Raw genomic sequence first — 24,415 nt, 5'->3', positions numbered from 1 at the left:
ACATACAAAAAAAATTATCAAGAAATATAAATTGTGCATCACTCAAATTTTAAATATGGTATATATATGCATTAATTTAGGTGCTGCAATAAATTAGGACAATATATTAAAAACATTATATAACTATAAATTTTTTAAAAAATATTTCAAAGAAGATATCTTTACATATAATGTATCATAAGTCATAACTTATGACAACTGTCATTAAATTTAAATTAGACATGCTATCCTGTTAACTATGAATAAAAATTAAATTGTGATAGCATATATATTGTTTTGTAGATACTTCTAAAGATTATAAATAGAAAAATGTGTATTTCTAAAATTATATTTACACAGTTTTGAGAATGGATTATTCACAAATAAAATTTAAATGTATTTATTTTTTTCAAAAAAATCAGTTAATTTTTTTTCATATTATGTAAACTCATGTTATACTGAATGTATTAGTTATAATATTTGTTTGTCTTGGTTACATTACATAAAGTACATGTTATTAAAGTGGACCCACCACATATAGTAAAGTTGAATTCGTTTTAAATCTTAAAAAATCAAATAATTTATTTAGTTTTGTCTTTGTACAAATAAATAGATCATATGTTTAATATTGTAGTGGTACTACGATGGTTTGATGATATGTTATTATGAACCATATTTTAATAAGAAATATTGAATTGATGTCTTCTAACCTTTTTTGTTGGTCAATGATGTCTTGTAAACTTAACAAACGCTAAAGATTTTTTTTGTTCAAACAAACATACACTAAAGATTTTTCAAAAAAAACATACACTAAAGTTATTAATACAATATCATAATATTATAGTATGGGTGTCGATATATAAGGGATAGTTCAAAACATTATACTTATCAATTGGCGGACGGGCCCAGACGACATCTATTATAACATCCAATAGTTTAGTTTTGTTTTATATTATGAATACGGATGGTTTAAAAATAAGTTGGACCAATGGCACCAATTGTAATTAATCTAGTTATTAAAGGATAGTTTTAAAAGTCTTATGAGAATGCATAAGAAAGTGACACATCACCATAATGGCAATGATGTAAATAAACTACTAAATTAAGGTTACTATCCTAAATTGCTTCCCTTTTAATAAGAAAGGGATTATAAGTTTGCTGTATCTACATCTTTTAAAATTAAAATAGGCTTTTTTTTATAACACTGAGAAACAAAGTAACGAGGACAAGTATGATGTTCACAAAGGGAGCACCGAAAATAAAACACCACAGCTGAAACAAAGGATACCAGTAGGCATCCAAGAAGGATGTGTAAGAAAAAGATAATGTAAGAGGAAACACATAAACATGTTGGGTGAAAGGTCGATCCTTCCTCTAGTTGGAAGAAGCTTCCAGAGACAGCAGTTGGTGAAGCCAAGCAGGTTCATGCTGTGCCATGTATGATTGATAGCGCCGATCTCGTGTTACACTCACGGCAATAGCTGCAGCAGCCTCATTACGTTCTTGCAAGGCGTGATCCAGGCTCCAACCATTAATCCCATTGAGAAGTTGGTTTATAGATTGCACCACCCCAGTGAACTCAAGGTGGTGCAATGGCTCACAAAGAACATTATGGAGTTGTTCAGATGAAGCTTCGAAGATAACGTTGACTTGGTGAGTGTTATGCATGCATTCCACCGCCCAGAGCATTGCCCATAGATCTGCTTCCGCTTTGGATCGCATGAAGGAGTATGAACGTCTGCTATGCATAATGGTTTGACCATCTTCTCCACGTAGAATCCACGAAGCTCCACTCGGGTGGTGGGGGTCTACCCATGATGAACCCACGTTACACTTCAAACACCCAGACGGTGGCTTAATCCATCCAATATTTTCTTCTGTTCTTACCACAACATCTACTATCTCCGTGTTTGTCTTAAGGATCATGGTCTTCTGCCATGAGGAAGCTTCCTCAAAGGCCCTCGATGCAATGGTGTAGGCCGATACCGTCTTGTTATCAAAGGCCAATGCATTCCTCGCCTTCCATACTTCCCATACAAGCCAAGGGAAAACACTACGCGTATTGGGATCTCCCTCATTTGAGTTGTATATCTTCAAGAGATGTAAGAAGTTTAGGAATACAGAGTTCCTTGAAAAACCATTTTGAGGTAATGGAATATTGGCAAGGTCCCAAACTTCTTTTGCCTTTTCACACACGAAAAGCATATGGCAAATGCTTTCAGATTCTCTTGAGCAGTTAGAGCAAGTGGTATCAATCTGAATACCCCGAGTGGTAAGACGCTCCTTAACTGCCAAAGCTCCTTAATTAAAATAGGCTAATCACGCGATTTGAAACTATTATATACTTTCTTTTCAACATATATATATATATATATATGTATATTTTTTTTTGAACACTACTTTCATTAATACTTAAAACATTCGGACTACACTTTCAAGCAGGAATAATCCTGGTTCTACCAACAGAACAAGAGACAATACAACATAAATGATAAGAGTAGAGAAACCTCTAGGATAAATTGACAGCGAATTCTGAGTAAAGCTCGAATGCGTCGAAATAAAGTTCACGGCAAAGCCGGAAAGTTAAAACTTAGTCACATTAAATAGTGACGTTGATAGACAATCTACACCTCGAAATATCGTCGAAACGAAATCCGTTGCATCTTCAGGCCCCGTACGAACCGCTCCACAAGATAACAAAACGGTTAGAGATTTTGACAACTTCATCTGCTTTATAGCAGGAGAGATGACACTTCTCATGGAGAAGGTCTTCGATGATGGTACTGGTGAATCCATTGACAACCACAAAAGTAAGGATCGCTTCTGAATCGAATGATATAACATCGTGTTCACAATAGTTTGGATCAAAGGTTCGGTGAATCCATCGAGACTCATTGAAAAACTATTAAATAAAACCAAATCTTTGTCCTTGGTCTTCTCATTAAAATTAATATTTTGAGAGATAGAGAATGGGCTGACACCTTTTGCAAATGGCATGGGCCTGGCCCATATAGATGAAAAGGAAGGGCTGATGTCAGCATTACCCTCAACGGATCTGAACTTTACGAGCAGCGTGCGTGCGGCGGAATTAGGGCACACCTCATTGGCGGGGTGAAGGACGGTGGCGCAAGATGGAGGATAGGAGACCGTGAAGATCGGAAGTTTAGGGATTGAGCAGCCACCGAGGAGAGGTACGGAATCCCGTTTGTAACGTGAAGTTGATGAACTACGGTGGCTTGAGGTGTTCTTTACGTCTGAGCTTTGAGCTTTATCTGAGAGTAGCTCAGATCCGGAGAAACCCGTGGAGGTCCTCTCAGATCTGGAGCGCAGCTGAAAGTTGAACTCAGAAAGGGGGAAGAGGTGATGTGAGGCGCCATTTGTGCAAGCGTAGTGAGTTGCAGATCTGTTGCAGATAGAGAGCCATCCCTTTTGTGGGTCGAGGCAGGGAGAGGTGGTCTTTGTACCGCAATTCCAGGATTCCCCGGTGAAGGATGCAGGTCCGGTGGTCTCCAAAACCCGAGCAGAGACCACAAAGGTCTTCTCCAGTTTTGTTATCTCAAGATCCAGAATAAATGATTGAGGAAAGGCGAAATAAGTGACAGAACGAGAGTTTTGACTTGGAGCAAAAGAAACCATGAAGAAGAAGATGGGACGGAGGCGACGCCGGCGAGCTCCCGCTCTACCGGCGTCGGAGCACGAGTGTCTTGGTAAGCGCGTCAGAGAGAGTTTGATTCCCGTTAAGCACCTTTTCATTAATTTCCCTGATTAAAAGATGAGTACAGATATGGATTATATATATGTATATTTATTTATTTAAATTTCTTAGGGCATCTCCATCACTACTCCATTTTTTCCTCTAAAATGGAGTAAAAGTAAATATGAAGTAAGAAATGCTCCAACCCAACTCCATATCTCACTCTATAATGAAATTTACTCCATAAATGGAATAATCTATTTTTTTGTTTGTTCATCACTCCATTATGGAGTGGGATATGGAGTAGGATTGGAGCAATTTTACTTCATTTTCACTTTTACTACATTTTAAAGGAAAAAATGAAGTTTAACATTGGAGATGCTCTTAGGACTTTAAAACATGATTAATGGGTGTTCTTAGGTTGTGGTTCTTAACGGAATATAAGAAACCGTCTATTAACTTTTAACTAAAAAGCTAAGAACCGATTTTTAAATATTTTATTTAAAAATCGGTTCTTAGTTTTTTTTAGTTAAAAGACGTTTCTTATATTCCGTTAAAAACCTCATCATAAGAACCTTCCATTGATCATACTCTAAAGCTAACAAATTGCCAGATTCACAACTGTCATGTGAGTCCAAAGACGAATATTGTAACCAATAGAAACCAATGCAAATGTATTACCAGCAAACAAAACTATTTAATTACAACCATTTGATAATAGAATATCTTTTTGAGATAACACCTTGTAACAAATGCATGAAAATACAGAAAAAAAATGAGAAAGAGTCGCCTTTGACTCTTGTCGGCAAGTAACTGTATTTGTTTATAATATATTGACAATGTTCGATGGTTATATGCTTAAAGACAGCGAGCATTTAATAGATCTTTGTATCTGGTCGTAAAAGGTTAGGGACAAAAGAACATGTAAAAGTCTCACAATCTCGAGCTTCCCATCTTTGTAACTTGTGATGTTCCTCTTCCTAATCCACGGCGTCGGCCATAATGCAGACTGTAGATATATTATAAGTTCAATGAAACATATTACAAAAGTTAATTAAGTAAATGACGTGACTATTTCTCTTTTTCAGAACATTTTAACTTTTGAAGTATGTTTATTCTTGGTCATTTAGTGCAATTGCCTTGTGTATTATTTTATTCTGTTTGAGCAAAGGATGTTCTAAAAATCCTAAAAAATCAGATAGCAACGATTGTACTTGTAATACACGCAACTCTGCAAAGGTTAAACTTTGATCTCGAGTTGATTATTCTTGCGGGTTACATCCGAAATCAATCACATCAACCAACAGGTGAATAAGAATAATATGGAATCATGTTTTCTCTCTTATCAACCACAAATGGAGAGAAAGAGAGAGAGAGAGGGAGAGAGAGATTGGGGTCGTTGTCAGAGAGAGAGAGAGAGAGGCTAGGAAGCATGTTCTGCGAACGAGATTTGTTTGGGAAAATTTTGGAGTGAAAGAGGGAGAAAATTACGGATCTTTGAAGGGACAACATCGCCTTACGGACTGAAAAAGACGCGTCGTTATTCTTTCGTCTCATCGACCAACCACATGAAAGCCCTTCCCCATGTTACTCTTGCTTCCTCCAATCCTCCTCCTTCCCTACCTAATACTGTCCTCTTTTGTACAGCTTTCCATTTTTACACCTTTCTTTTTATTACGGACAGATTTATTTAGAACTGAATTTGTCTGCTCGAATTTAAGAAATTCTTGTATCTCTGTTTTCTACTTCCGTGGCCAGAAATCAGAAAACCCCTTGAAAATCTGTCCTGTTATTACAACTCTGCTCTTTGTTCAAAAAAAACGCTCTTCATCTCCAAGTTTATTATTATCATTTTTTTTTAAATATAAAAAAAAACTCTAGAATCTGAGAAAAAAACCAGTCAAGTACAAGAAGAAAAAAACTCGGAGGTGCGATGTATGTTTCGTATAGGAAGTGATTGAATCTAGGTTCTATGTTCACGTGAAAGAAAAACCATGAGCTCTGTTACTAAGTCAAATAAAAAATATAGGTGGCAAGATCTGACGTGAAATTTAGGGTCTTTCATCACATGCATGGATGGGCTGCAGCAAACTTGGATCCAAAAGAGACATAATATTGTGAGCTCAGACTGGCTAGTTTTTCTTGTACGATGATCAATCAACAGTTGAACTTCAAAAGTGTAACATCAAGGGTAAAAAAAAAGAAACAGAGTGGCACCTAGAGAAAAGGATCAAGATGGCAAAAGATAGGACTAAGCTTTCGTTAGCCACATATGCTAATTAAATGGGAGTTGAGGTAGGGTTTTGAGGTACTTAATTTGGCATGTGAGGCTTAATTATTTCTCTGAGTTCATTATAATAAATCAAATAATGGAATACATACATAAGAAAGTAAAAATCCTCTCTTTCCCCGTTTGACCTGGTAACTGCACCTGAGGGTTTATCCCATTTCCACGTCTCTACGGGGGTCGGTGTAGGATGAAAAACAAGGGTTTACTAACTTAACTAACAAAAGGGCGAAAAAGAAGGATCATAATATACAATACTAAAAGCACAATATTCTAAATGGTGAGGGTGTCCACATCACCAAATAAAATCGACCAATTGAAAATCACTAACATGCCAAGTCACTTTTCTGCCACTGAATAAATCGGGCTATTGTAATATCCATTTGCTTTCTATTTTTTTTTGTCCAGCCTACTAAGAAGCCCACGTTAGAAACTAAACTTTTATTACTCCTTTCATTCTTTGTGCCGATTTATGGGATTCACTTTTTTTTTTCTCATCTGAAGAAGAAAGATGTTATTCACAACTCAATTCTTCCACCTCTCTCTCTCTCTCCATAACTCATAAAAGCCCTTCTTCACCGCAACAGACGTGGTCCTTGGAACCGTTGCAATTCCCTTCCCTTTTCACCCTATCGAAGCAAATCACGCAGTGGCTTCCAGAACTGCAAAATCCACCTAGAAAAATAAATCTAGAGTCTCATTAACCAAAGAAATCTACTGATTTGCTGATCACTCTCGAACCATTTGTTTGACTCACATCTCTGACCTCCCCGAGTTGGAATACACCCGTATGTTCATTGACGCAGATGGATTCTGATTCCACTTATTCAAAGAGTTTGAAGCTAATTTCGGGCGCAGAGGCGATCTCTATTCGGTTCTGATTTCCTCTTATTGATTCTCTGAGTTTAGGGTTCTAAACGATTCGTTTGATTAATTCATAATGCTCATGATTGACACTTGGGGAAATGAGTTTGCCTGATGCAATTTTCTTTTGCTGCAGTTAATAAACCACAAAACATATGTTAAATCAAGGTTAAAATGTGGGTGGAACAGATGGAGGCAGCAAACTACTCTTGGAAGAACCAACAACCAATGTAGTTTTTCAGATTACATCTCATCTAAGAAATGAGAATATCACATCTGTTGATGATCCTCTTCATGATATCTCCAAGTAAGCTAAATACACATGAACCAAAAAAAACTACAAACATTTGTTTAGACGATGGTAGCATCTGACTGTAATTGCAGGGACTGGCTATACTCTGAAGTTTCAACTGAATACAGGTATGTGATATAGCTAATTAGAGTTTTGCTTTCATCATCTTCAGTTAATGTTATTAATTTGTTGTGTCTCTTGCTAGCCCGTGGAACAACTTTTATATATTGTACTGTAGTATTGATTTTTAATTTTTATTTTTGTAACTCTCAATAGAGGCTTACAGTATTACCTTATGATATGTGTCGTATTCTAGGTTACATACTACAAGATATGATAAGAGGAAGAACAGTTCGATGCAGTAGTTTAGGATGGCATTGTCATATGATCCATTGTGTTGGGAAACATATGGAGAAATTTGTAGTTTAGGTAAGTTAAAGCTTTGTATGAGTTTTTTTTGTTTTGTTTATCAGTTTATGTTTTCTGGTTGTTACAGCTTTGTATGAGGAATCTGAGCGTCACAGGAGTGGTTAAATAGCAACAAGGAGAAAGATTCCCATGTAGCAGTCATATGGAGAGCGCCAAAAACTGTTTCGATGAGATAGCAGTGAAGGACGTTTGTTTCTGGACTGCTCTCATCTACGAGTATGCCAAACTTATGTTTTTCAGCTAGAGAATTATGATTGGTCATGTTTCTTCAAGATGTTTACTTCAGACGCAGTATCACCATAACTATGACCTAAAGAAAGCCGTTAAATTTTATGTAGTCATGATAAGTAGAAATAGTTATGTTTTCAGAGAGCTTAGGTTGTTTGGTTGTGAAGCTGCATATATTGTATTATTTAAATCTAGAGCTCTCACCTTATTACCACCTCTATCATTTTCAGGTATCATGCACCATCAGAAGCTGGTGCGGATATTCTTTTGGATTCTTTGAGAATGGGAACACTTACTGCTGCGCAAAACATCTTATTGGATGGAGACTTACTATCTATTCACGAGAATAATGCTTCAAGAGCCACCATCGAAACATTTTCATCAACTTCTCCCTTTGCTTCTTCTTCAATGATGGATTTATAGGACGTATTTGCTCCCCCACCTCAAAAAGGTAAATTTAATCATTGAGAAGTTACTTCCACATAATCCCCTAATTTATATATGTTACTTTTTTTTTGTGCACAAACTTCATTACTAAGATTAAATGGTTTTAATCTTTCAGCTGGCACATCGTGGTTTGTATGATGTTGGTATTTCTCTTATATATGTTCCATAAATGTGATGGTGACATTACTTTTCTTGGATGACAGGGGATAAGGGTCCAACATTTCCGTCCATTTTTGCATTGGAGAGCAGCACTTAGCAAATATAATATGCCATTTGAATTGCGAGGTACCATTACAAGCTTAATATATACAAGTTCTATTCCGTGAAATAACTCCAATTTCGAATCATTCACGTGCTTTCACAGATCTTACTCTAGACGTGTCCACTTTCTTTTAAAGGCTGCAGTTCCAAAAGCCAGGTCCCAAATTTGTTTTTATGCTTAATGTTATAATCCTTACGCTTCATAGTTTATTCCACACAATATTTCCTAATCAAAATGCCTCCATAGAGTTTGGTTCTTAGCTAAATCGGTCCAAGCTTTTATAGCATGATAAACTATTGTTTTAGCAAATTTCTTACTTCATAAATTATAACACTAACTACTCTGGATAATGATTTGTATGTCTTAGGATGTTGGTATATGTATTCTTTGTTTGATCAGTTATAAAACAAGAATCAATAATTGAGAGAATGATGTACTTGAAAATTTTCCGCAGAATAATCTCCAACTTTCCCAGTTTCCAAACCCATTTTAAAAACAAAAAGTAAATAGACTAACAAATAAAAAATATTTTTAAAAAAAAAATCACTTGATTTATAGATTAATTCTATGTAAAGAAGCTTAATTAACAAAACCAAAAATAATTAATAGAAGGTATATCACTACCATATAAAAGAGTTTTATTTAAAGCATCTCTAATTGTGCCATATAGGAATTCTTATTTCTACCAATTCTTATCTCTGATTGTGCCATATAGGAATTCTTGATTTATAGATTAATTTTGTTTTCATTTATTTTATATAAATATTTTGTTTTCAATTCTAAATTGGTATATATTATAATATATATGTGTCTATCAATTTTTAAAACATAATAAGTTTACTGTATATTTTTTTAATTGAGTAGATTGTTTCAAACTTTCACATGTATTTTATCTTCTTCTATATATATACTTTCTGATTATTATTTCATTATCAAAATCGTAACTATATATATAAAGATTAGTAAAATTTTGTTTTATTGTCATATTCAAATATATTATAGCATTTCACAAATTTAGAAAGTTTTTAAAAAATTAAACTAATTAAACATTTAGTTTTTGTTTAATTTTTAAAATAAACAATATAGTTTAAAAAAATTTGAATTGGTTGAAGTAGTAAAAATTAATCATTGTTAGATAATATTATTTTTGTTATTTAAAAAAAATATTTATAATTTTAAAAGTTAACATCGATAAATATTTAAATATTTAGCATATAGAGGTATAGTATTACAATATTAAATTATATCCACTTAATTTATACTATCTATAAATCCAAAGGATCATCTATTGTTTAAATCCAATTATTGATAGCAAAATAAAAATTTTCTGGTAGACCCAAAATTTAAATGATAAGATTAGATATTAAATGTAACATGACTTTCTAGGAAGATGTGACATGTCTATTAGGTCCATTCTTAAAAAAAAAAATCACAAATGAATCAATGTTGTGACTTCTCTTTTAATATATAAGATAAATTCATATCCAAAACCAGTTCTAGGCTTTAAATGATATTTTTCATTGGCACCGTATATGAATGATCCATATTAATTAATTTTATAAACAATGTAGAAAATTTAACAACTCAACTTAATACGAATAATATTTTACTTCAATCCTATTATTGATGTTATTGGCAGTTGTAGAAAAACCATATGTATCAAAGTAAACAACACATAATTAGTATGGAAATACAATAGAAGACAATATTTACCGAATGATTGGAACTAAACAAAATATCAGAGCTGGAACATATAAGTATAGTCAAAAAGAAATACAGATTCATAAACAAATTAAATTCAATTAATATATATATAGAAAAAATCCGGGCGTAGCCCGGTAAAATCTCTAGTTTACTTAATGGGGACAAAGAAACCATTACAAAGACGTAAGCAAATACAAAACAGTGCAAATTAGAGGGAATTAAGTCGTTTAATGTATGCGCTTGGACTTCTATTTAAAATTTGTTTGGGCCTATATAATTGCGAATGTGTATTATTAATTGTGGTGTTCAATCTTCCGCGAAAGAAGTTAAAAAAAAAAAAGAGAATCAAATCTGTGAGAATATAAAGCTTCCAAATCGGAAATTTAACAACATTTACGATATGATAAATTTTAACAACATTCCATCTCTTATGTTTATACTTTATAGAAAGTGTTATTTCAATATTTACGATATGATGTCCTACATGATAACTTCATTGGGGCTATTTGTCTCAAGGACATCATCACAAGCCAAATCTCTCTATAGATTATGTAGGGACTTGAAGATGTGAACCTAAAGAACCATCTCTATCACTGATTAAGTAGTAACTTCTTCTCAGTGATATTTAAAAGAGAGGACCACATGACTTGATCATATACAGACAAAGTCACAAAAACCTTCAACATTTTCTGTGGCAGGAATTGAAAATTGACAAGTTATAATGTCTTATCTAACTAACAAGTGGTCATGTTGATTTGTGTCTTCACATCAGAAATGATGAAGTTGATCACTAGCGGTCCCTTACATACCATGCCGTGGTCCGGCAAAGCCATGTGCTGGTTGGTGTTAATTTATGAACTGAAACTTGTCTAACCAAAATAAAACGTTATCTTCAAACAATGCCCTTATCTATATATACTGGACTCATCATTAGGTCCTTTTTATGCTCTTCAAGTTCTCACATTCAGCAGTAAAGAATTAAACTTACAATTCAAGAAACACACAAAGACAATCCATGGCGATCAGGGTACCTCGCGTGTTACAATCATCAAAGCAGATTCTCCGTCAAGCAAAACTGTTCTCTTCTTCTTCCTCTAGCTCTATTGATGTTCCAAAAGGCTACTTAGCGGTTTACATAGGAGAAAGGAAGATGAAGAGATTTGTAGTTCCCATTTCGTACTTGAAGGAACCTTCATTTCAAAATCTACTAAGAAGGGCAGAGGAAGAATATGGATATGATCATCCAATGGGTGGCCTCACAATTCCTTGCAGTGAAGAAACCTTTATCAACCTTGCTTCTCGCCTCAACTGATCGATCATGCATGGCTCACTCGAATAACCTTTTTTCATTATTGATTTGTACATTTTTTTCTATTCCGAATTAGTTTTCTTCAAGAGATGAGATGAGGATGACATCTCTCCTTGAAAGTGAAACAGAGACATTGTAACACTCTTTTTTCCTCACTTAAAAAGTGAGTTGATTCAAATATATTAAACCCCATGCATGATTCATCAAGTACTCATCATTCTTGAGAATGTTAAACTTCAGTTTTCAGGCAAACTCGCCAAGGATATAACAACTCAATGGTCCACGAGTTGTGGTAAAACGATTGTCAAAAATATACAGGGCCGGCTTACAAGGGGGACAAGCAGTGCGCCGCCCCGGGTCCGAGTCCGTGTCCCCCCATGTAATGATAAATAAGGGGCCCAATTTTTTATAAATCTATATTTTTATATATAAAAAAATTATAAATACAATAAATAAAATCGAAAAGGGTCCAAAATTATTTGATATGTATATAGTTTTATTTTCATTATAAAATATACAAAATATTATTGATTAAATTTTAAAAATATTTTAAACATTATCTCTATATAAATTTTAGAGAGTAAAAAATTTTTTTTTGCCCTAGGGCCCCTATCAGTGTTGAGCCGGCCCTGAAAATATACTACAAGACACTAAGACAGTTTCATTACCAAGTCAGCTCTCAGACACGTAAACGTTAAGATCAGAGGTAAAGAAAAAAACTGAACCGTATTTCCCAAGTTTGAAAGATTACATATCACGACTCAAGTATTCTAATTTTAAAAGAAAAACTTATACTACTCCAGACGGAAGCTGGAGAACAAGCTGCCGTCCGAAAACACTGCACAAAGACAAAAATAAATGGTTGAATCGTTTATACTTTGTAAAAATAAAATAGCTACTGTTTGATTAATTTTAACCATGCATATAAAAAATATTGCATGGATTACAAGAAAACATCAAATAAAAGAGTATAATGAAAGAGGAGGGGTCGGGATCGAAGCACAAGAAGTGTGACTATCTTTTTCCATAAATATTAAAGTTTTTCTTCTAACCATCATGTGATTCGCTTCAATTTGGGTTTGGTTGCACGTATACACAGTCATTAATTCATTTGTTGTTTTTACATAAATTACATATATAGCATGTGACCACTGACAAAAACAGTTAACAAAATATATTCATGGTCATCCTGCAGTCACTTTATTAACTTTACCTCCGGTTACTCTCCTTTCTACTTGATTTGCTAGTTTTTAATTCTTTTGTATCTATATGTGTTTCATGCAATAAAAAGGTAAATGTGAAAGCCTTTGTTGTATAAATATAAATAAAGAAATATAAAAGTCAAATTGTTTCAACCACACTGAATGAAAGGTATAATATTATTGCTGAATAGACATAATTACAATTTACAACAATAAGATGGACCATGATAATAACTAAATAAATGAAAATTCCATTCCATGACGATACCACCAAATAAAAGAAACCGCCGAATTATTGGTGGTAAAAAAAAAACAGATTATGAAGTAATAATTAAGTTCATTTAACAACAAAAATAACTATGATAAGACCATTATATAAACGAGAGGGAGCCTCTCTATAATCATATCATCTTCTCCACTAATACTTAAATCTAGATATAGTTTCTTTTCTTCTTATAAACATCGTATACTCCATTTTAAGGAAACGGGAGAGTACACGTAGTGTGTCAGAGGGTGAGAATCCCAATGAGGATCTTACCAGAGCCTCGAGGTTCGGTTCCATGCCTCATTCTCCTCGTGTCGTCGGTTCTATTTTCAGCGACTCTATCCCTCGCTCGTGTCGTCGAAGTTGTTGGTTACGCCGAGAGCAAAATCAAAAATCCCCGTGCATTCTCAGGTAACCAACCACCAGGATTAATAATATCTTTTTTGTTATATAGTATGTAGTGTGGTTATTTAAAAGATGTGTGGGTATTACTACTTTTATGATTTTATCAAGGACTCCGAGTGACGATTGAATGTAAGGGGGAGAAAGGGCATTTTGTTACAAAAGGTTCTGGAAACATTGATGAGGAAGGAAAGTTCGGTCTGAAAGTCTTCCTCATGACATTATCTCTGACGACGGAGCTTTAAAGGAGGAGTGCTATGCTCAGCTTCACAGTGCGGAGGGAGCACCTTGTCCGGCTCACGACGGCCTTGAGTCAAACAAGATCGTGTTTCTATACACATCCGGAGACAAACACATTTTGGGCCTCAAACAAAACCTGAGGTTTACACCTGAACTTTGTGTTTCCAAATTCTTTTGGCCTATGCCTAAGTTCCCTCATTTTAAGGGATTTGAACACATTTCCCTTTACCTCCACTGTTTCCTAAATTCAAGAAACCTTGCCCACCTCCCCTTGAGGAAGTTCCACCACCACCAACGGTAGAGATTCCGCCACCTGTCCCGGTTCACGATCCATCCCCAAAGGTGGAGCTTCCACCACCGGCTCCTAAGAAGTCTTGTCCTCCTATATCGCCGAAGATAGAGCACCCACCTCCTGTTCCCGTTTACAAGCCGCCACCAAAGATAGAGCATTCACCTCCTAAGAAGCCATGCCCACCGCCGGTTCACGTATACAAGCCGCCACCGAAGAAAGTTGATCCACCGCCGGTTCCAGTTCACAAGATACCACCAAAGAAGGCATGCCCCCCAAAGATCGAGCTCCCACCACCAGTCCCGATCTACAAGCCGCCGGCGAAGATAGAGCATCCACCAATCTACGTGCCACCGGTGGTGATTCCGAAGAAGCCATGTCCACCACTTTCAAAGTTTCCACCTCTTCCTCCTAAATACATTCACCATCCCAAGTTCGGCAAATGGCCTCCCTTGCCAACACACCCTTGAAACTTTAAACGTTTACTCGTATTTTAAAAAAAAATTATTGCATGCATGTTTAATATTTTGGTTGCTTTTGTCTCATTTAATCTTTGTTTGCTTTATCTCCGATCGAGTTATATATATATGTAGACTGTTTGCGTAATTATTCCAGCAATAATATGGTAATGATTTCCTTTCTCTTTTACTAGGGGCGTAATCCCCGCGCAAGCGCGGGGCGCGGGGTCGGTAATATAATTGTGTCTATGCATAAATATTTAGTTTGAAGGTATACTTGAAGAAGATGTCGTGCTTTGATGTGGTCTTTGATTTATCAGTATTTGTATTTTTAGGTTTGAGGTTGGCTATTGACGTGTGATTATTTTATGTGTTTCGGGTGGTGTATGATTTTTGTTGTTGTAGCAGAATAGTTTATTTTATGGTGTTTAATGGGTGTTGTGTTATTTGAGACTAATGTTTTTTTTTTGTTTACATATTTGAAACTAAAATGATTTTAGAAGCTTTTAGGGTGTTCTAGTTTTAAAGGGATTTAGGTGAATTTTACAGTAATATGCATAAAGAAATCAAACTTGGCCATTAACATATATATACGGTGGTCTCCTTCCTCACCAGGTTAAACATAACCAGTCTAGCGTCCAGATATCCTTTTCTTTTGGATCTGAACTCTTTTCTTTATGATGTACTTGTACAGTTGCATATGGCGTAGTGAGTATAAACAGAGAAGTCTCTACTTGCATGAAGAGCTCTAGTGACAATGAAGACAGTTTTGAGATGCCATTCATTTCAACTCAGGGATATGTGTTAAGTGTAATGTATTTCCTCAGATCAAAACAGAGTCACAAGGCAAATGTAAAGATGAAATAATAACTATATTAGAAATAGAACTGTGTTTACAAGCACTCAAGAACCTTGAGAGGTTTATGATGGAGTACTCTCACCTCACCCTTTAACACTTGATTGATCTAAACTCTAGACAGCTCTTATAAATTATTCTTGCTTAGGGACTCCTTTAAATAGTGGATCCTTCATGCTCTTCTCGTGAGCCAACTTGCACTCTTCTTTGAGCCAACTTTCACATCATCCATCATCCCATCTCCATGTCATCAATCCACACTTACAATTTGACAGTGTGGTTTGGAGCAGAGTTTACTCAAGAGAGACCTCTGATCTGGATGACTATCAAATTGAACATGAATTTAAATTGGAGTCACCACAATCCTGAAAATATTATACAACCATCAGCTTGGATTGACTATCTTTTATGAGTATTTTTCTAATCAGGTAAGTAAAATTCTCTGAGACTCTTTTGAAGCTGTTGGTGCCAAGGCGATGGTGGTAGGACATACTCCTCAGTTATCAGGCTTAAGCTTGTACATTTATCTAAACTCATTCCCAAATATCTTAAACACAAGATTCTGTAGAAAAACTGTGATGAAATATGTTTTTTTCCCTTGTTAGTGAATATGGTTGCAGCATATGGAGAGTTGATGTGAGAATGTCCAGTGGTATTCATGACTCTAGACCAGAGGTATTTGGCAATCTTGGCTCTTGATTAGAGATGATGACTGGCTCTGGTGTTGTTTCTTCAGATTCTGGAGATAAGAGGGAACAAAGCTAGAGTTATATATAAAAAAAAAAAAAGAGAAACAACTGCGACCGAGAAATATGAAAAATATTTATTATTGTTTTATTTTATTTTAAGTCAAAGTATATGTGGGTTCCAGATGTCCCGTTGAGAAATAGGCAGCCTGCATAATGGGAAGTTAGTTATGATATTGTTGCTAATAAACACATCTCTTACAAATAATGCGTTTGAAGTTTTGACAAAATGCAAGAAAGATTATAAATACTCAGTTTCCTCACCTCCAGAAACTTAGGGACTGATGCTATTGACCAAGAAAAGTTTTGGCTCAGAGCCGTAGATTTCGAGTTTGTTATGAAATGCGAAAAAGCTAAGCCAACAGACTGATACTCAAATTCACATCCCTGCAAAGTATCAATGACATTGAGATTAATGGAAAATAAGATAACTTGCGAAGTTGTAAGAGATGTCAAACACTGGAGTTCCAACTAAAGTGAGTACCTTTCTAGACACAGCATAACATGTTGTGTTCAGTGTGTCCTATCATTTTGTGCTCTTGATAGAACTGACCTCACCAAGCAGAGTAAACGAATTCGCCATTAATGGATTTGCTGCTTGATAGAGAGAGAGAGATCTTTGGGATTTCATTTCGATGTGACTCTTAATCCCAAGCAACGAAGCCATTTATAGATGGAGCTTCAATCGGTTACATTGGAGGATGATACGGCCGAGTTAATTCGAGATAGTGGGAGGAGTGGTGCTGAAGATGTAAATGCAGAGATTAATGTTTCAAGAGGACCACCGTAGGCAGTGAGATGTGATGAGTCAGGTTTGCAGACTCTCGAGCTCAAGATGTGAAACTGTGAAAAAAAAAAGAGTAGGCTTTCAAAGACAAAGTGATTATCTCGTTTACTAAAAAAGCAAAATAAAACTCTGACTCCTCACATCTTAGCATACGATCCAAACTTTGAAAAATTTACAAAGTGATTGATCTCGTTAACTTCAGATAAATGAACTTAAAAAGCGTTGGATGCTGTACCTCCATCACATACACCGCTGCCGTCCTCTCTGTAGCAGTCTATGAATTCTCGTTCCCAAAAATATATCAATTCTCCGGTCTTGATCTTGTTTATACCGTCCACCGCTCCAACCACCGTGAGTGCCCAATAACTTCCTATTTTATCAAACACAACCACAATCTCAACCGCAATGGCGATGCACAAAATCCAATCATGCAAATAAATAACGAATCATACCACATATGTGTCCCTGATTTTTGACTGGTACGACAGCTCCTTCCTTTCTCCAGTTAAGGTCACGACTGAACCCCCTCGAAAAGAGGGACGGTAGTCAGGAGCGGGACCAGCAGGATGAATCCATGTATCACCAAATTCTGCAATCAAAGATTGAACATTAGATCATCGGCTCAGGGCAAAATAGAAGATTTGAGAAAAGAAAAATGGTTTTCGTTACAGTACCTTCTCATCAAGAAGGAGTAGAGTGATTCCCATGAATTCACCATGCTTCTTTATGTTTTTCGAGTCCCAAAGACAGAGTAAACTGACAACAATGAACTGGCCAGATCATTCGACGCGGAGAGCCTCAAACGCGGAGTGCGAAACAACAGCATCTCATATTTATAGATTTGAGACTGAGGAAAGGGAGACGTTGACATGGAATCTGGATCCAATGGGATTAACTATTATGGCAGAATTAATACATAAGTGGAGGCGAAGAGATGAGACTCTGCAAAGCCAAGACGGCAAGGTTGAGTTATGGAAGAGAAAGTAACATGGAAGCCCTAATCCGGCGACGCTTACGCAGAGTTTGACTAATTTATCAGACCAAACACTGAAGACAGAAATCAGACCAAACCCAAACCAGTCGGACAAAGTAAACCGAACAATAAGTAGGCCCCACATTATTTATTAAATGGACACGTGGACAGCCTTAGGAGAGGCAAAAGTGCCTCATTATATATAAGATTATGATGAGATTATCATCAGTGCAGAAATTTGACGACATATCTTATTTTTTCTTGAGGGTTGCAGTGACATAAACTGAGTGATATTTCAAAAAGGGCAATTGTCAATAATAGCACATTTTGATTTTTTGTCTAAAAAATGACACTAGAAGAAGAAAGTCATAAAAATGACATTCATTAAAGGGTAAAATATTCCTAATATCCTTGGTTTAAAATTAAATAAACAAACAAAAATAAGTAAAAACAAATAAAATAAAAATAAAAAAAGGAAAAAAAGAATTTTTTTTATAGTTTCAGATTCTATGTTTTCAGATTCAAAATTTTTTATAATTTTTTTAATTTTTTTTTTTTGAAATTTTATTTTTATAATTCAAAAATACTTTTTGAAACTGTTTTTAAATTTTAATTTTTTAGTATTTATTTTTTATTTTATAAAATTTTAAACTCTAATTCCAAAACCCCATCCCTTAACTCTAAACCCTAAGATTTAGATTAATTAATCCAAGGGGTATAAGTGTATATTTACCTTTTTAATGAAACATATTTTTGTGACTTTGAGCCTTGAGTGCTAGTTTGGAAACAAAAACTTGATTTGGTGTTATCATAGTCTTTTTCTCTTTAAAAAATATGAAGTGACATTTTATTATTTGAATAAGTGTAATTAAACGGCCAATTATTTAAGGATTAGTGAAAAAAATATGAAAATATTGTTACAATAAATATTTGTAGTCAACTAGAAGCAGACCCATTAGAGAGAAAAAAAAGGCGATCGATAATAAAAAAAAATGGTGACGCGGACAATGACAAGGGATTAGTATTAGCAGTGGCGTCGAGTGTATTCGTAGGTTCGAGCTTCATTTTGAAGAAGAAAGGTCTCAAACGTGCTGCTGCCAATGGAACCCCTGCTGGTTCGTCCCCGCTCCTTTTTATATTCTGAATTGGATTTTGATATCGGAATGATTTTTTTGTCTGGTAAGAATATCATGTTTGAACCACTCACCACCTTGTTAGTGGTCCGGACTGGACTGGACTGGTATGGGCAAAACACAGAGAGCATAGCATCTGAGATATGTGGATTCATCACGGTGCTGACAGGAACAGTTATACTGCATGCGACGAGGGAAGAGGAAGAAACTTCTTCGGGAACGTTGAGATGGTAGGAATCAGGGAAGAGCTTTAACGAAGAACTAGATTTTGATCCGCGCTTTCAAAACGCGGATTTATTTATTTATTTTTTCAATTGACAAATATTTAGTAAATATCATATTTTTATATATTTGTGTTTTATTTTATAAAAGACTTAAAATTTTTATTTGTATTTATCGTATTTCATTTTAAATGACTATTTATGTTTAAAAATTAAACTTTATTTCTTTAATAAATTAAGTTGGTATAACTCTGATAAATTAATTTTATTATGTGGTTAATATTTTAATAAAAAAATTATATACTTTTAATAAAGATTTATATTTTTCAATGAAAAAATTCAATTTTTTTATGAATGTTTAAATTATATTAAGAAAAGAAAAGAAAAATAATTAAGAATAGTTAAAAAAAAAATTATTTGAACTTGGACTCAATGGCCCAAAGGAAAAAAAATGTGAAAATTGGATCTGATTTCTTAATCGGCCCAAATAGCCCAAGAGAGATCTGATGTGGGCTGGATCCGAAAAAAATGATCCAATATAGATGTGTTATTAATATTACTTGATTGCCCTTAATGAAACATGCAATGCTAGTAAAGAAAAGGGCAGACTAAAGTAAAAAAGACAATAGGATCCTGCTTTAATAGTATAGATATCTAGTAAGCTTGCACAGTCCTAAGTATTTTTTTTTTTGAACAAACAGACTTACATTACTCAAAGGGGGTTTACACTCCATGAATGGAGTTCATTACAGACATAGACAGAGCTGATTTTGCCACCAAATCAGCATCTGAATTAAAGTTCCTAGATATGAAAGTGAAAGAAATTGCATCAAAGAAAGACATAAAGTGATAGATATCAAACATGATACCGAACAGTTCAGGTTGAGTCCCTCCCCTCTTCAAGAGCTTAATCAGAGAGAGAGAGTCGGAGAGAACTGCCAGGGATCAGACGTTTGAATAAACCGCAAGGGCGACCGCCCGATGGATAGCTAAGGCTTCCGCCATTAAAGCTGAAGAGAACATGGCTGTGAGCTTCCGAAACAGTTGCAAGGTTCGGAGCGTTATAGCCTGAGAAAACCCCACCTATGCCACAAGTTCCCGACACTGAATTCCACGCTGCATCAACATTGCATACAAGCATACCTGTCAGGTTTGCGGGAGGGGGGTAACTGGACCGAGGCAGGGAGCCAGTGTGAGTAGAGGTGTACTGAGATGTGCCCTTCTGGCTTGCTTGCGCTTCACTCCACTCTTTTGCATCAGTTATACTCTTAAGAACTATCTCTTGTGCTGTGTAGGTTTTGTTTTCAAACACCAACTTGTTTCGAGACTTCCAAAGGTTCCAAATAATCCAAGGTCATAACGGTGCAGATAGTCCCATTGGTGGCAGAGGAGTATAAGTATTACCGTGTTTAATCAGTTGCACAGTCCTGAGTATAAGCAACCAAAGGTTATCTGATAACTTAACTTCGTTTAGACTGAATGACAAGATCATCCATCATCATCATCATCTTATCTCTCTCTAGTCGGGGAACAATGTTGAGCCTTGTGTATACATGGATTGTCTTTTGTATTAGTGTTTTCGAGGTTCATTTTTGTGGAATTTGCCGTTCACATTCATATTTTTGTTTCTTAGTACATAATTTTTGTAAGAATATATATATATCCTTATACAGTAGCATATGTTCCAAAGCTTTTGATATGCTCACTGGATTTATAGTCTTTGGGGATGATTTGAATGAGCGATAACTTTATGTTTTCTGATGTAAAATTTAAGTTGCTGTAAATTTTTGTGCTATAGTTTTGGAAAACAATATATATTTTTATTTAATTCTGGACATAAATCTACAGCTTTTAATTTTCTAAAGATTTAAAGAAATGAAAACTTGATTGATTGATATATATGATTCTATACTAAATTTTAGATGTCTAAATCATTTACACCAATCATCCCTTTTGTGTAAAGAGATTCCCAGATTTTTTTTTTGAGAGACTCATCAATACCTTGGAGAAATTTATATAGATAATAAAAAATTATTGTGAAATACTTTCTAGGATATATAACTAATAACTAGGATCTCTATTATTTAAAGTAACTATCTAACTATTCTTTAATCTAAATCTTTTAAAAAGTAAATAAATCTGGCAAATGTTGCTTGAGTTGCATTTACTACTTTTTTTTGCCCAATAGGGGAAACATATCAATAGAATTTATGCAGCATTTATTTACTATCTCTTTTTATGCAGCATTCCATTTTGTTAAAGAATATCCTACCTACAGTTTTCACATTGAACACTAGTATGATGAAACTCTATAAATAATCAAAATTTCGTTTGGACTTTAATCTTTCCATCGTATATTATTCTTAAGTTTACATGAGAACATAATAATAATGAAAAGCGGGATAATGTCGTTAATCTTTGCGCTCTATTTAGCCGTTATGGTTGTTACAGCGAATAGCGATTCCAACTACTACGGGACGACCAAGCCGGTTCATCCGAAGGAGGAGAAAGTGACACGTCTCCGCTTCTACCTTCATGATATCCTCAGTGGCAGAAACCCCAGCGCCGTCAGAATCGCACACGCCAATCTCACCGGCGGCGCAGATTCGGCAGTAGGATTCGGAAGCCTGTTCGCGATGGACGATCCACTCACCGTGGGACCCGGGAAAGGTTCGAAGGAGATAGGAAACGGGCGTGGAATGTACGTATCCGCGAGCAAAGACATAAGAAAGTTCACGATCGTGATGTACGCGGATTTGGCGTTCACGACGGGGAAATTCAACGGAAGCTCGATAAGCGTGTTCTCCAGGAATCCGGTAGCCGAAGAGGCGGGAGAGAGAGAGATTGGGATCGTGGGAGGACGTGGTAAATTCAGAATGGCTAGAGGCTTCGTCAAAATCAAAACGCATCAGATCGACATGAAGACAGGCGATGCTGTTCTCCGTTACGATGCTACTGTTTACCATTATTAACCACATCATTTTATGTTCAAACTATAATTTGTAACAACTCTACAATTATATTTCCGATTCAAATGATAATCCGATTCCAAACTTTACCTACTGCTTGTTTTCCCGCTAACTTGTTTTGTTACAAATTTATAATATAGTTAGAAATTTTAAAATAACACTAAAGATTATAAGGCTTCAGTATATAGATCATTTGCCGAAAAGCTCAATATTTTCGTAGGAGTTGTTAAGACATAGATTTTGTGAAAAATTCAAAAATATAACAATAATGTTTTAATGCATAGTTGCACCTGCACTAACATATGATGATGGTCAAAGAGTTTTCGAACTTTTGTTGTCTCCGTTTCTCTAGAATAACGACTTTATAGTGGTTAGTCCCCTGATTTAGAGATTATATGAAGTATTACTAAATTAATTGATAAATAATTAGAACGATGTCCATGTACCATGATAGAGAATTTAGAGTACATTAATACAAATGTAAAATATGGTTAGAAATTTTAAAACAACACTACGGATTATAGGCTTCAATATATTTATCATTAACAGAAAAACTCAATATTTTTGTAGGGGTCAACACATAATTTTTTTTAAAAAATTTAAAAAATATGACTATACCATTTTAATGCATTCTTGCATCTTGCACTAACATATGATGATGATCATAAAGGTTTGGATCCCTTGTTGTCTCTTTTTCTCTAGAGATTAGCGATTTTGTAGTGATTTTTTTTTTTGAAACACACTTGTATTAAATGATCAAACCAAAGTAGATGAAGCCATAAAGGCCAGTTTAACAGACAAGATCTGCTTTGCTAGCTTATCAGCTTCTATATTCTCATACATGAGATCCAATGGAAAGAAATATATTCAAAAGAAAAGGCTAAAGCTTGAATTAATTTAGTATAATCTTCAGTGTTGTTTTAAAATTTCTAACCATATTCTACATTTATATTAATTCCCACTAGTTTAAGGAGGTTATGAAGTTTTACTAAGTTAATTGATAAAAATAGAAAGATGTCCATGTACCATGAATTAGAACTTAGAATACATTAATACAAATGTATAATGTTGTTAGATATTTTAAAAGAACACTAAAGATTATATGCTTCAGTATATTAACCATTTACCGAAAAATTGAATATTTTGTAGGGGTTAACACACAAATTTTGAGATAAATTAAAAAAAAAATGAAAATAAGTTTTAATGCATATTTGTATCATGAACTAACATATGATGATAGTTAGAGAGGTTTGGAACCTTTGTTGTCCTCGTTTCTCTAGAATAGCGATTTTATTGGGGTTTGTCCACTAAGTTAGGGAGCATATGAAGTTTTACTAAATTAATTGATAAAAAATAGAACAATGCCAATGTACCATGAAATAGAGTTTGTAATACATTAATCCAAATGTAGAATGTGGTTATAAATTTTAAAACAACAATAAAGATTACATGCTTCGGTATATTAACCATTTACCGAAAAACTGAATATTTAGTAGGGGTTAACATACAAATTTTGAGAAAAATTCAAAAAAATTAAATATTATTTTAATGCATATTTGTATCATGAACTAACATATGATGATGGTTAGAAAAGTTTGGAACCTTTGTTGTCTCCGTTTCTCTAGGATAGCGATTTTATTGGGGGGTTTTTTTCCACTGGTTTAGGGAGCTTATGAAGTTTTACTAAATTAATTGATAAAAAATAGAACGATGCCAATGTACCATGAAATAAAATTTAGAATACAAATGTAGAATGTGTTTAGAAAATTTAAAACAATATTAAAGATTATATTCTTCGGTCTATTAACTATTTACCGAAAAACTAAATATTTTGTAGGTGTTAACACACAAATTTTGAGAAAAATTCAAAAAATGAAAATATGGTTTAAATGCATATTTGTATCATGAACTAACAGATGATGATAGTTAGAGAGGTTTGGAACCTTTGTTGTCTTTGTTTCTTTAGAATTGTGATTTTATTGGTGTTTTTTCCACTGATTTAGGGAAGGTTTACTAAATTAATTGATAAAAAATAGAACGAGCCCATGTACCATGCAGTAAAGTTTAAAATACATAAATGTAAATGTATAATGTGGTTAGAAATTTTAAAACAACACTAAAGATTATATGCTTCAGTATATTAACCGTTTACCGAAAATTGAATATTTTGTAGGGGTTAACACACAAATTTTGAGAAAACTTAAAAAAATGAAAATATTGTTTTAATGCATATTTGTATCATGAACTAACATATGATGATAGTTAGAGAGGTTTAGAACCTTTGTTGTCTTCGTTTCTCTAGAATAGCGATTTTATTGGGGTTTGTCCACTGATTTAGGGAGCATATGATGTTTTACTAAATTAATTTATAAAAAAATA

At 34.6% G+C, this 24,415-nt stretch overlaps 4 protein-coding genes, 2 long non-coding RNA genes and 1 pseudogene across 12 annotated transcripts; 4 read left to right on the top strand and 3 right to left on the bottom strand.

Annotated features, from left to right (window-relative positions):
- Window positions 1–1,353: 1,353 nt before the first annotated feature.
- Window positions 1,354–2,184, bottom strand: LOC125575847. Its single transcript, XM_048734974.1, has one exon. It carries the CDS (start codon window positions 2,182–2,184, stop codon window positions 1,354–1,356), a length of 831 nt encoding a protein of 276 aa, XP_048590931.1.
- A 153-nt stretch (window positions 2,185–2,337) lies between these two features.
- LOC125607921 lies at window positions 2,338–3,809 on the bottom strand. 2 transcript variants are annotated; one of them, XM_048777445.1, is made up of 2 exons: window positions 2,961–3,775; window positions 2,338–2,881 (listed from the first exon to the last, which is right to left on the bottom strand). In XM_048777445.1, exons 1-2 carry the CDS (start codon window positions 3,730–3,732, stop codon window positions 2,871–2,873), a joined length of 783 nt encoding a protein of 260 aa, XP_048633402.1. In that variant the 5' UTR covers window positions 3,733–3,775; the 3' UTR covers window positions 2,338–2,870. The 2 variants fall into 2 exon arrangements, with proteins under 2 accessions (XP_048633402.1, XP_048633400.1); XM_048777443.1 differs by having other exon boundaries at window positions 2,341–2,762; window positions 2,961–3,809.
- A 2,578-nt stretch (window positions 3,810–6,387) lies between these two features.
- Window positions 6,388–8,880, top strand: LOC106353948. Of its 5 annotated transcripts, none has more exons than XR_007338973.1 (8): window positions 6,388–6,863; window positions 6,961–7,131; window positions 7,209–7,244; window positions 7,433–7,545; window positions 7,613–7,761; window positions 8,004–8,224; window positions 8,424–8,505; window positions 8,585–8,880. It is a non-coding gene; the product is annotated as an uncharacterized LOC106353948 (long non-coding RNA). The 5 variants fall into 5 exon arrangements; XR_007338974.1 differs by having other exon boundaries at window positions 6,390–6,834; window positions 7,229–7,244; XR_001271890.3 differs by having other exon boundaries at window positions 6,394–6,834.
- A 1,692-nt stretch (window positions 8,881–10,572) lies between these two features.
- On the top strand, window positions 10,573–11,696 carry LOC106445788 (auxin-induced protein X15-like). Its single transcript, XM_048777432.1, has one exon. It carries the CDS (start codon window positions 11,202–11,204, stop codon window positions 11,496–11,498), a length of 297 nt encoding a protein of 98 aa, XP_048633389.1. The 5' UTR covers window positions 10,573–11,201; the 3' UTR covers window positions 11,499–11,696.
- A 1,235-nt stretch (window positions 11,697–12,931) lies between these two features.
- Window positions 12,932–14,541, top strand: LOC111200934 (annotated as a pseudogene).
- A 663-nt stretch (window positions 14,542–15,204) lies between these two features.
- On the bottom strand, window positions 15,205–17,773 carry LOC125607916. Of its 2 annotated transcripts, none has more exons than XR_007338966.1 (6): window positions 17,415–17,773; window positions 17,193–17,329; window positions 16,976–17,110; window positions 16,438–16,796; window positions 16,218–16,340; window positions 15,205–16,102 (listed from the first exon to the last, which is right to left on the bottom strand). It is a non-coding gene; the product is annotated as an uncharacterized LOC125607916 (long non-coding RNA). The 2 variants fall into 2 exon arrangements; XR_007338967.1 differs by having other exon boundaries at window positions 15,205–15,946.
- A 3,527-nt stretch (window positions 17,774–21,300) lies between these two features.
- LOC111210280 (dirigent protein 15-like) lies at window positions 21,301–22,120 on the top strand. The gene has a single exon (XM_022710563.2). It carries the CDS (start codon window positions 21,458–21,460, stop codon window positions 22,037–22,039), a length of 582 nt encoding a protein of 193 aa, XP_022566284.2. The 5' UTR covers window positions 21,301–21,457; the 3' UTR covers window positions 22,040–22,120.
- Window positions 22,121–24,415: the final 2,295 nt, after the last annotated feature.

The sequence above is a fragment of the Brassica napus genome, chromosome A1, assembly GCF_020379485.1.
Source record: "Brassica napus cultivar Da-Ae chromosome A1, Da-Ae, whole genome shotgun sequence".
Classification (NCBI taxonomy): domain Eukaryota; kingdom Viridiplantae; phylum Streptophyta; class Magnoliopsida; order Brassicales; family Brassicaceae; genus Brassica; species Brassica napus.
This window is presented reverse-complemented; position numbering and strand designations above follow the sequence as displayed.